The following is a 13461-nucleotide window of genomic DNA, read 5'->3' on the forward strand; positions in this document are numbered from 1 at the left end:
AGTTTTCAGGATATGGCCACTCCCACACTCAATGAGACCTTGTGTGTAATTGTCTAAAACTCAAAATTATGTTATACATAACACCCTACATGTCTAATAAAGAACACAAAACATGTGTACATGCAAAGGAAACTGAATGTGATGAACCTGATATGTAGGTGTGAAAGCGACATAGCCCAAAAGTGACTTGAATACTCTGTAGCAGGGTCGATGACCATGGGTGTCACAGATCAGGAAAGCTTCATGAAGGAGGTGCGACTGAAGGTAAGCCTGAGAAATTCAACAGCACCTTCATAATGGGTGGGACTATCTGTTGGGTGATATAAGGGGTGTATAGATGTTTAAGCATGTGGCCAGCACCCTGCATAGAACACACAAGTGCCCAACTGAGAAACCGGTGTGGACTTCAGTGATGTACTGGATCATCAAGATAATTAAAATGGATGTGATTGATTAGGGAAGGGACCTAGCAGGCACTGTTATCTTGTGAAAATGTGCCTAACAAACGTCTGAGGAACATACCATTATCTTTATTCATAGATGAGAATGAGATTTCAGAGAGATATGGTAACTTTAAAATTCAGACAGCTAAGAAATCAAAGAGCAAGGATTGAAACTTAGATCTCTTTGATTCCAAAATCCCCATTTACTCTAAATTAATCTAAGCAATAAGAAGCTGGGAAAAACTAGGGAAACATTATATGAAGCACATTTGAAAGGAAATTGTACAATATGATAAATGAAAGGTGTTTGTCCTGCAGTTCTACTTCTCTTTCTTGCTTTACCTGCTGCTAACCTTGGTCCATTTATTTGTCTTTTTATAAATAGTGCATTTAGGAAAATTTATGTGATAAGGCAATGGGATAAATTATTACAAATTTGTTAGTGCAAATATAGTGAAATAGGAAATTTTCTGGTAATCAAGGTGGATTATAAATTGGGTATAGATTAAGTGGCTTTGGGGATTTAGAATAATTGCCAGATACAGAGAAAAGAGGAGAGCAAGGAAGAGCCTTTCCTTGAATGATACATAGATCTGCACCAGATGGGCAAGGAGAGGATTCCCCCAATCAAAGTTCCAGAGTATTCTGAAGCCTAGACCAAAAGGAGCAGAAATACTCACCAATGATCAAGAAGAATAGCAGAGCCATGACCCGGGTAGCTGAAGATGGTGAGCTGAATCGTAAGGCTGGAAGGAAGCCACAGAACAGCAATATTCAGCTTTGGTTGCAAGTATGCTGGGAGGAGGGAAGGAGGCAGGTCCTGCCTGCAGCAGAGGCTTTATCAGATGACCAGAAACCAATGGGCTCAGGGGGCAGAACTGATAGAGCTGGACTTGCTGAATTCAGCATGTCCCCAGAGGAAGGGAGGTGGCCGGAACTGGCAGAAAGATGCTGAAAAAAAAGAAAACAATCAAAAGATTCCCAAGCTGTTATGATTTGGTTCAGCTGTAATCCCAGCTCCATCAATCTCTGCTTCAGTCCCTTCACTATGTAAACAGGGGAAACAACTCCCATAAGGAAAGGTAAGTACCAAGAATGGGGTCATTTCACATTAGAATATCAAGCAATGTTTGTCCCCCATGTATGGTTTGTGGGGGGCAATAGGCCAATTTCAATTCTTTCCTTCCAGGTGGAAGTGACTAGAAAGTATAGAAGGCAGAGATCACAGAACAACTCCAGAGTTGCCCTTGTAGGCACCATAATCCAGAGTCAAGATGGTAGTCCAGAGTCAAGGTGTCAATCTCTGCAAATAGGGCTGGATTTATTTCCTTCAAACCAGATTTTCCAGTGCTAAGCAGAGGGCCTAGGACTTGGATCTGCTTTTCTTCTATGCTTGTCCTCATTTATGCCCATCTTTGGAAGTTGAATGGAAACAGGTCCTTATGGTAATGAAATCAAGTCATTCTTAAGTCTAAGATATGGTGGGCAGGGATTGAGTAGCAAGACCCTCAGTATTCCCAGGTCCCCCTGCCTTGTTATTAAGTATAGCTTCGTTTCAAGAGCTATTCAACTCTAGACTACTCAAGAACTCAACTACATATGCTAGCATCACTCCCTACTATTTCGAACAGGGTAATTTTGTCTCTCTAATGAAACATCTTAGCTTTTTTGTAATATTTGGATCACTCTATACAAAGATTAGTTCATTATAGGTATTTATGTTTAATCCTGTTTTTCTTCCTATAATGTACATATTATTATATTCAGTAGAAAGTTTTTAGCTGCTATGTGTGTTAGGTGAATGTGTTGGGTCAAGGGAGTACATTGATGAATAAGGGAGAGTTTGGTGCTCCAAAATGATATGGTCTAGTAATTTTAATAACACGTAAAAACAGCTGTAAGAGAGGAAAGTATAAGAAACTTTGGGAACACAGTGGAGGAAATGGTCACCTTTACTTGGTGCTAATAATAGACTTTAGAGAGATGATGACACTCGAACAGGAATTAAAGGATGAGTAGAAGGGAGAATCAGACTGGGAAAAGACTTTGCTGTGCATATGCAGACAAATGAAACAGTATTACCTATTTAAGCAATGACAGGTAGTTTGGAATGGCTGGTCACAGCCTGCTTGGTGGTCAGGTGTCAGGAGATATTGGTGTTGAAATGTGAAGACACTAGGTGATATGAAGGTATCAATAGGATCCAGATGATGGAGAGTCCATTATAAATGGTTTTGTAAATGCTAATTACTCACATCCCACCTTCTGCAGATTCTGAAATGATGCAGTAAGAGACACAGAATTCAGAAAAGGCTCAAAACATCAGCTTTACTTTGAGGAATCTAGATTAGTTTGCAACTGGGATCCAAGATCCTATGCTTTTACCTTCAGCCTTCAGAAGTCAGACCTGCCCTACTGAGTTTTTGCGTGGAGGAGAAAAGACTTCACGTGGCCTGTGGGCAGACAAATCCACCAGAGAGCTCAGGCTTCAAGATTGAGATATATTTCTCCACATATAATGTAGAAGATTAAGTGAAAGAAAAGGAGAGAAAAAATAAAGACTAAAGCTTTCTCCTAACTATAGTATTTTATTAACAGAGTCAAGAACATGAAGAAAGGAAAAGGAAGCTTTTTCAATCAGAAAGAGCATTATGCTAAGGGAACAAGAAAAACCATTGAAGGATGTTATGTATTTTAGAGCATGCGTTCTGACTGCAGCTTGAAGGAGGAATTGGAATGGAGGAAGTCTGGAGTCAGGGAGATTCATGAAGAGACCACTGCACCAGTCCAGAGAGAGTAGAAGCGAGTCTAAACTGCCAGGGTGCCAAGGGGTGTCCAGGGGAGGGGATGGATATGAGAGAGAGTTAACTGTAGAATCTATAAGAAGATTTTGCTCTTTGGATGTGACCATAAGGAGTAAATAGTCATTTAAGATGATTCTCAGATTTCTGGAAGGAAAAAATGTGACAGAAGGTGAAAATAAAAATAAATGTCAGCTACAGTAGGTAGAAAGTAGGACACTACACCTCATAGTGTTTTGTGGGTGAAATGGAAGATAAGTTGCTTAACAGGAGCCAGGGAGTCTGGATTGGAGAGGAAGCTTCTGAAAAACGGTAAGGGTCTGAAATAATCGCTGAGAGGGAGGGAGACCCTGGATAAAGACAAGCACTGGATTGAAAACCTGCATTTGCTAAGCGGCACAAATGTGCCCGGTCAAGCTACAATCAGGAGGTCAGTGTGAGATTATCAGCCTGACCGATTCAAAGTTGGAGCATTGTAAGAAAAGTATGTTGGGAGCCTGACAGAGTCAGGGAGTTTGAGATGAGAAAGAAACTCAAGTGGCTGGCAAGACTTAGAGATCAGGAAATGGGTTGATAAAAAGTGAAAACAGAAATAAGTGGTAGGAAAGAGGATCTTACTGAGGAAGGGCTGGGGAAAAGGAAAGTGCTAGAAAGTTCAAGTGATGGAAAGTTGTTCAGAGATTTGGAGAGGAGTGGTTAGGGTTTTAGAGGAGAAGCAGTTCTGGGCAATGACAAGTCCCAAGTCAGTGAACTGAAAGAGAGTGAAGGTAGAAGTTTCAGAAGCTGAGGAGTTTAGGGAATTGAGAAGGGGTTATCAGTAGGAGGCTTATCTAGGTGAGGAAGATGGGGTGGGATGCAGGGAGTGGTAAGCCCAAAGCTGTGTGGAAGTAGACAATTGTCTGGAGAACATCAGTATATAACACATATAAGAACATAGAAGACCCTCTCTGGGGTACTGTAATGAAGGATGAGCTGCATGCTCTGCTGGTTTAGCATCAAGGTGAAATCCCTCTGACAAATAACTGAGTATGTCAATTATTAGTGGTCTCTGTGAGAATAGGAAACCATCTGAGTTGTTCCCCTTGCATTCCCAGTGTTTGATATGCAATAAATGATTGTTGACTCTGTGAACGAATAAATGATTATATTACCAGCCAAAGAACATCACTGAGCAGTTAGAACCATAAGAAACATCGTCTCGGGACTTCCCTGGTGGTGCAGTGGTTAAGAATCCTCCTGCCAATGCAGGGGACATGGGTTCAATCTCTGGTCTGGGAAGATCTCACATGCCGTGGAACAACTAAGCCCATGTGCCACAACTACTGAGCCTGCACTCTAGAGCCCGTGAGCCACAACTACTGAGTCCATGCACCACAACTATTGAAGCACACATGCCTAGAGCCGGTGCTCCACAACAAGAGAAGCCACCGCAAGGAGAAGCCAGTGCACCACAACAAAGAGTAGGCCCTGCTCGCCGCAACTAGAGAAAGTCCGCACACTGTAACGAAGACCCAACGCAGCCAAAAATATAATTATTTCATTAATTAATTAATTAATTAATTTAAAGAGAAAGAAACATCGTCTCTTGTCCATCATGTCCCCATTGTCTTGTATGGGCTGAGGGATAGAGACTTTAGAGTCCCTAAGAGAAAAACCTGGCATGGAATAAGTACTCTGTCTATCTGGGGTGTGCATAATCAAAGGATGATCTGAAGAGCTAATAGGATACTAGGTCAATCAGGTGTCTACCACCATAATAATGGGATAGGTATTTTCCAGGAAGACCCGTTTCAGTCACTCTTGGTGGGACAAGGTTTTTAATGTGTACCTATCTCACGCAGGATTGGCTTTAGAACTGGGTGGGGCTGAACCCACAGGTGAGAGTCACTGGCGTGTGCTTCCTCGGTGGGAGAAGGTAAAGACTGACATCCTGAGATGGTTGTCAGAATGACTGGGGCTCATGGGCTGCCTTTCTATAATAATTGATCTGAAATCAGGCTTCTGGCGGGTGTGGCTGTCCTTTGCTGTGTACATCTGTAAACCCCTGTAAATAGCACCACTGATTCCCTTCTGTTGCTCTCATTTGTTTATCTGCCTCCCTCCCCCATAGCGACCAGGATGGAGAAGGAGCTCAAAATAAGGAATAGATCCAGGACTTGGGATTGAGGGAGCATGAGCACAGTCTTCAGGTATTTAGGAGAAAATTGCTTTGTGGTATTCCTGAGGAGATAACAAGACTTACATATGGACACTTCCGGAAGACATTTACTTTCAACTCATCATGAGAAAAATCTGAAGACAAAACAGATTGTCCCAGAGGACATGATCTATAACTGCAGATGTTTATTCATATGGTCTGTTAATAGATTCCATTATTTATGGTTGGGTGATTATTATTAATTATTCTGTTGTCACCAAGTCTCAAAATTGCAAAAATATTCTAAACATCGTCAGGAAAAAGATCCTAAATCCTTATTAAAATTCCAGCATCACCTCTGTTGGGCTGAGGGCCCTTGTTCATGCTGAAGGACAGGCAGGACACCTGAGCTGTGGCCTCTATCAGGATGTGACAAAGGCTTAATGGCCTCTCACCCTTCAGGTACCAGAAGCAAGAAATCCAAGAGAGAGGAGAACGGGTGATGGCAGCCAAAAGAGTAGAGTCTGCAGGGAGGAAACCCTGTAAACCTGGCTGTCCTGTGTGCATCCTGCCTGGCGGTCCACTTCCTGCTGGCAGAAAACTGGCCCTAGCTGTCCTTATGTCCTTGGTGTGTGTTCTGGTCAGGGCACTTCAACCTGCTTTTCTGGACTTTCCTGGAATCATCCTTACAAAGAGGCATTACAGTGCAGAGGCTAAGAGCATGTGCTTTGGAGGCAAGTGGACCTAGTTAAAATTCCAACTCTGTCACTTAATAGCCATGTGGCCTTGAACAAGTTACTTTGACCCTTTGGGGTAGTTCTGTTGAAGAGGATTTATACCTTTTTTGCTAGAATGATCAGTTTTCATTTCTGCCTTTTATTGAATAAATATTTAACTAATTTAATCTTGCTTAATCCACTTTCATGTTCCTTTTTTAAATGGGAAATCAAAAATGACAGCAAAGCAAGTAGCTTATAGAGTGACTCCTCAGATAAGCACCAAGCACAGAAGGCCAGCTCATTTCCTAATGGTAATTAGCCTTTATTAGTTTTTCTGTGCCTCAAAGTTGGTTCCCTGGACATCCCTGATCCTAAACCTAGTCCCTATGAAAGACAGATATTCCCATGTTTTAAAAAATGCCCCTATTCTGGTAGCATAAGAATAAATGGTCAGTATGGGGCCCATGAGAAGACAGCAAGAGGAGCTGTCTGATGAACCAGCCACAGATTGGGCAGTTTCCCAGGGGTTACTAGACATCACTGCACTGTGCTGCCTCATCATTATACTTCAGTAAAAAAAAAAAAAAAAAAAAAAAAAAATTAAGTAAATAACAATTGTAAATATCTATGTAGCCAACATTGCAGTGCCTAAATTTATGATATAAATATCTACATATATGAAAGGAGAATTAGACAGCAAAACAATAATAGTAGGGGGGAATTTCCCAACATTCCAGTGGTTAGGACTCCATTCTTCCATTGCAGGGGGCACGGGTTTAATCCCTGGTTGGGGAACTAAGATTCTGCATGCTGTACAGTGTAGCCAAAAATAATAATAATAATAAGGGACTTCATTACCTCACTTTCAACAATGGATAATCATCAAGACAGAAAATCAATATGGAAATATTGGATGTAAACTACACATTAGACCAAATAGACCAAACCTAATAGATATATGCAGAACATTTCATTTACCATCAGAAGAAAACACATTCTTCTCAAGAGCATGTAGAATATTCTCCAGGATAGAACATATATTAGGCCTCAAAGAACGAGAAAAAGAACAAACTAAACCCAAAGTTAGTAGAAGGGAAGAAATAACAAAGATCAGAGCAGAAATCAATGAAATAGAGATTAGAAAGGTGATTAAAAAAAGATTAATGAAACTAAGAGCTAGTTTTGTAAAAAAGATAAACAAAACTGACAAAACTTTTGCTAGACTAAGGAAAAAGAGAGATGACTCAAATAAATAAAAACACAGATGAAAGAGGAGACATTACAATTGATAACACAGAGGTACTAAGGTTCATAAGAAACTACTATGAACAATTATATGCCAAAAAATTAGAAAACCCAGAAGAAATGAGTAACTGCCTAAAACATACAACCTACAAAGACTGAATAATGAAGAAAAATAAAACCTAAAGAAACCAATAGCAATGGAAAAGATTGAATCAGTAATCAAAACTTCCCAAAGAGAAAAGTTGAGGACCAGATGGCTTTACAGAAAAATTCTACTAAACATTTAAAGAAGAATTAATACCAATCCTCCTCAAATTCTTCCAAAAGATTGAAGAGGAGGTAACACTTTCAAATTCATTTTATAAGACCAGCATTACCCTGGGACTAAAGACAGACAAGGAAGCTACAAGAAAAGAAAATTACCAACCAATATCCCAGATAAACATAGATGCAAAAAACCTCAATAATATATACTAGCAAACAGAATTCAACAGCATATTGAAGGATCATATACCATGATCAACTGGAATTTAGCCCTGGGATGCAAGGATAGCACAACATTACACAAATCAATAAATGTGATACAGGGACTTCCCTGGTGGTGCAGTGTTTACGAATCCACCTGCCAATGCAGGGGACACGGGTTCAAGGCCTGGTCTGGGAAGATCCCACATGCCGTAGAGCAACTAAGCCCCTGAGTCACAACTACTGAGCCTGAGCTCTAGAGCCCGTGAGCCACAACTACTGAGCCCACGTGCCACAACTACCGTCCACACGCCTAGAGCCCATGCTCCACAACAAGAGAAGCCACCACAATGAGAAGCCCGCGCACCACAACAAAGAGTATCCCCTGCTCGCCGCAACTAGAGAAAGCCCGCACACAGCAATGAAGACCCAACATGGCCAAAATAAATAAATAAATACATTTAAAAAAGAAAAATAAATGTGATACAGCTCAGAAACAAAATGAAGATTAAAAGTTGCCTGATCATCTCAATAGACGCAGAAAAATCATTTGACAAAATTGGATATCCTTTCATGTTAAAAGCTCTTAACAAAGTAAATATAGATGGAATGTACCTTAACATAAAAAAGGTCATATCTATCTATCTAACCATCTATCATATATATATATGATGTGTATATATATATATATATATATATGAAAAATCCACAGTTAACATCATATTTAACAGTGAAAAGCTGAAAGTTTTTCCTCTAAGATCAGGAACAAGACAAGGATATATAACTGCCCCACTCCTCACAGAAGACTTTGTCTTTTTTCATTAACTCTTCCTGCCCTGCTCCTCCCTACTTCCTGAGGGGTCCCAAAGAGCAGCTAATGTATTGAGAAGAAAGTGAAGCAAAAAAGAAAAAAGACACTGATTAGATCTCATTTCCTTGCTGCAGACTTCCAAATAGGAGTCAGCCCTAAGCTGAGAGAGGGGTGAGGAAGACACCATCAGATGAGAAAGTCAAGTTCTAGAATGGACCAGATTTGTTCCATCATTTTCTTCTCTTTTTTTAAAAAATAAAAGAATTATTGATTGATTGATATTTATTTTTGGCCATGCCATTCTCGGCATGAGGAATCTTAGTTCCCAGACCAGGGATGGAACTGGTGCCCCCTGCAGTGGAAGCCTGGAGTCCTAACCACTGGACTGCTAGGGAATTCCCTGTCATTTTCTTTTCTTTTCTTTCTTATTTTTACTATCTGAGGAGATGACTACTTATTGATATCTGAAAGTGATTGGAAAATTTAGAAGATGTGCTAGAGATTTCTTTTAGTGGTGAAAAACAAAAAGATTCAATAAAGTTAGGGTAAGTTATTGGAAATAATAAAATTAATTTGTTTGCACCCTACCAAAAAATTTAATAAACTGAACTTTAATAAACTCAATAAAGTTATACTCAGTAATGCTTTGCAGAGAGGGTGTTTACTTTGGAAATGAGAAGAAGAGATGAGTACTGTAAAATTGGGCATTGGGAGAACAAAGTTTGCAGCAGAGATGGTCACCATCCAGGTCACAGGGGAGAAAAGGACAGGATACAAAGTGCATGCTGATCATAATGTGACTCCCATTCAAAATGAAAACTCTGGGTTAGGCTAATAAATGTTTATTTTGAAAACACATATAGTCTGATATTGGGTACTTTACACTGAGTTTCAATATCAGACATATGTGAAGGATAGAATAAAGCTTTCATACCACAACTCAGATGTGAAAGAATTTAAACTGTCCTTTTTATCTATATAACTGATCGCATCTTAATTTGAAGTTCTCAGCCTTGATGAAGTCATAAGAAAAATTTATGTCTGATCTGAAAATCAGTGTGGTTTTGGTGAGAATGAGCCAACAGTGAACACTGTCTTCTCTATTGGGTAACTGAGAGTAGCAACAAATTTTACATGTTTCTGCAATTAAGCAAAACAACTGGCTACTAGGGAAATCTTGGGAGAAATTTGTACCCAAGAAATTCTAAACATCTTCACCACATTAGGGCATGATGTGAACTTCAGCAAGCCTGGGAACTTCAGATCTGAAAAAGTTCTATCCAATCTTGGAGGCTCTGATATTAACAACTGGAGACGGCAAAGTCCATTTAAGGCCCAAGTCTCACTCAAAGTGAAGCGCACCAACGTAAGAACCACACCCTGGGCAGGGTCCAGCTGTGAAGGCTCAGATCCGGAAGATTGTTCCTAAGAACTAACCATGTCTGCACCCACTCCAGGGGACTTCCTTCTTCTGGATCCTTTCTCCAGAAGTTGTCCAACACTTGAACAACTGTAATCTATAAATTTCTGTCACAGTGAAAGAAATAGTAATGGAAATAGCTTATATTTGCAGAGCCCTTAACAAATGCCAGACACTGTTCTAGGAGCTCTATATGAATTAACTTATTTGGGTAATTTTATTACCCTATGATAAGCAAACTTGGTGTAGTAACTAACAGACCTTAATTAGATGAAAGAATTTCAAATCTCCTAAAGACCAAAGGGAAGATCCTCCCACATATTCAGAATATTGGAGCTGGAAGGAAACTTAAAAACTAACTGGTCCAGGGGCTTCATTCCACCAATAAAAGAAGGACTAGGTTCAGCCTTGTAGAAAAGAAAGTGCTGATGATATTTTAGAAGTGGGGGAAGAAGAAAGAGGGAAAGAATAGGAGAGATTTTTGAGTCAGAGAGCCCTCCCAATGGCTTATACGTTACTGTTTCACTTCTTTGAAGGGGACTATTTGGTGGTTTTTAGCCTATAAACCATCCATTAAGGTCTCTTTGTCTAATTCAGGTCCCTTCTCTTCAAATGGAAACTGAAGGCCATAGAGGTGCAATGACAGTGGCGAGGGTCACACAATGCAGCAGTGGCAGAGTTGCCTCTAGAGCCCTGGATTCTGATTTCTTCTAACACATTGTGGTACATTTTCCCCACACCCTGTTACACAACACACAACTGTAGATGGGTCTTCAGCAGATTTGCATTAACTGACCAATGTAATGATTCTAACATGGAGGGAGTGTTCTGGGTCAGGGAGCACTGGTATAGATTTGTGGGACAGTGACCACAAATGTCCACTTTTGACTCTCTTCTCAGTTTGTATTACAGTCTTGCATTTACACTGCTTCTTCTGAGGACATATCAAGTGTTAACAACTACTACGTTGACATGTATGGTCTTGAACAAGTTAGATAATCTCTTTGGACCTTAGTTTTCTCATTAAAGAAAAAGACAAATAATACAACAAGCAAAACTCTTGACGCTTCTCTCTGCTAAGGTCTGTTCACTTCTCTCCACCAGTCAGATCTCTCACATGGATGACCCCTATGGGGTTCAGGGAACATAATTCAAGCACTCTTTATTCCCACACACTCCAGGAGAGTAAGATTCAGAGAGTGGAATCCTCTCAATAGCTCCGTTTAATCTCAATACATAATTAAAAACAAAACCAAAAACTCTCAGTAAACTAGAAATGAAAGAAAATTTCCTTAAGCTGATAAAGGATAACTTTGAAGAAACTGTAGTTAACAGTCTGCCCTCACCACTTGTATTCTACATTGTACCATCTTTCCTAGCCAGTGCAATATGACAAAAATGATAAAAAGCATACAAATTAGAAAAATAAATCAGTAAAACTATTGCTATTTTTAAACAACATGATTGTGTCCATAGCAAACCTATGTAACCTACAAAAGAAAAACACCTACTAGAACTAATAATTTAATAATACTAGAGGATTCAAGGTCAAAATACAAAGTCAGTTGCTTTTCCATATACTGGGAACCAAAAAATGGAAAATAAAATTTCAGCGACTGGTTGGGTCCAGTGGTAGGACTTGGCGCTTTCACTGTTGTGGGCCTAGGTTCAATCCCTGGCTGGGGAACTGAGATCCCACAAGCTGTGCAATGTGGCCAGAAAAAAAAAAAAAGAAAGAAAAAAATTTCGAACAACACCATTTACAATAGCATCAAAATACATTAAGTACGTAGTAAATGATCTAATGACATATATACAACACCTCTACACCAAAAACTACAAAATATCACTAAGAGAAATTAAAGACCTAAATAAATGGAGAGGTAGACGGTGAAAGGGTAAGCTTAACACTGGTAACATGTCTATTTTCCCTAAAGAAATAGAAACTTGAGATGTGTCACAATCTTAAATATAAAACACAATCTGTCAAACTTCTGAAAGAAAACTTAGGAAAATATCTTCATGACCTAAGATCTGCTTAGAGACTTCTTAGGACACAAAAAGCTCTAACCATTAAAAACATTTGATGTTAGACTTTATCAAAATTAATTTTTTGCTTGTAAAAAGACACAATTAAGAAAAATAGAAAAGGCAGAATAGGAAAAAATATTTGTACCTAGACTCTACAACAAATTTTTACAAAAAAATAAGAATGAGCAAGCCAATTAAAACTGGGCAAAACTTTTGAGCATGCTTTGACAAAAGAAGATATATGAATGATCAATATATGCATGAAAATGTGCTTAAGACCATTCACTAATCATTAGGTAAACTAAGGCCACAATAAAATATACAATGAAATACTTATCAGAATGCTAATAATTTTTTAAACTGATAACATTAAATGTTGGTAAGGATGTGGAGCAACTGGAACTCTCATACATTGCTAGTGATAGTATTAACTGATCTAATCACTTCGAAGGACTGTTCAGCAGTTTCTAAATTTAAACACACATCTACCTTTTCACCCAGCAATTATGTTCCTTGATATTTATCCCATATCCCATAAAAATATATGTCTTCAAAAAGACTTGTACAAGAATGTTTGTAAGGACCTATTCATTATAGTCCCAAACTAAAAACAACCCAAATGTTTGTCAACAGGAGGATGAATAAATAAATGATAATATATTCATATAGTGGTAAAATACTAAGCAATTAAAAAACACAAAGTACTGATATATGCAGAAACATTTATTCTTCTCAAAAATATTATGTCAAATTTTTTAAAAAAAGAAAAAAGAGAAGATAATGTATGATTCTATTTATATAATATCCAACATCAGGCAAAACTAGTTTGTAGTGGTAAATCAGAAAGAGATTGCTTTAGGATGGGGATTGTACACTGATCAGAAAGAGGTATATGGGAACTTCTTGGGGTGATGGGTATGTTCTATATTGGAGGGGAGGTGGATATATAAGTAGATACAATTGTCAAAATACATCATACTGAACATTTGAGATCTGTGCATTTTATTCTTCACTAATAAGAAGTTTTTGTAGATTCTCATCATTTAAACAGAACTGCGTTGATGTAGAAACGAGTGTCACAAATTATAATGTAAAAAATCAAAATTACATGTGAATTTAGTTTATGGTAATGATGTAATATTAATGGGGGAAAGATTGATTACTCAATTAATCAGATTGGGAACTCTAGTGGAGACCTGAAAAGAATAAAATTGTGTCCAAATTGAGGGGGTGGAAACAACAAAATTAAGAGACAATTTAAAAAAAATAAAAATATCTATGGCACTCAGCTTCAGTCATATTAGGAAAAATGTAAATTAAAATACACTGAAATACTATCAGATTTGCAAAGATAACAATCTTTTGCACATGGGGAGGGGGAAGGGTAAG

The 13461-nt window shown here is 38.7% G+C and overlaps 1 protein-coding gene across 1 annotated transcript in view; it reads left to right on the plus strand.

The window, feature by feature from the left end:
* The first annotated feature begins 210 nt into the window (after window positions 1-210).
* The window catches only part of LOC137760670 (Fc receptor-like protein 2), a 77057-nt gene continuing 63806 nt past the window's right edge, over window positions 211-13461 (plus strand). The window contains exon 1 of the mRNA XM_068537594.1: window positions 211-264. Coding sequence (XP_068393695.1) covers window positions 211-264 — 54 coding nt within the window. The remainder of the gene's footprint in view (window positions 265-13461) is intronic.

This window comes from Eschrichtius robustus, chromosome 3, assembly GCF_028021215.1.
Source record: "Eschrichtius robustus isolate mEscRob2 chromosome 3, mEscRob2.pri, whole genome shotgun sequence".
NCBI lineage: Eukaryota > Metazoa > Chordata > Mammalia > Artiodactyla > Eschrichtiidae > Eschrichtius > Eschrichtius robustus.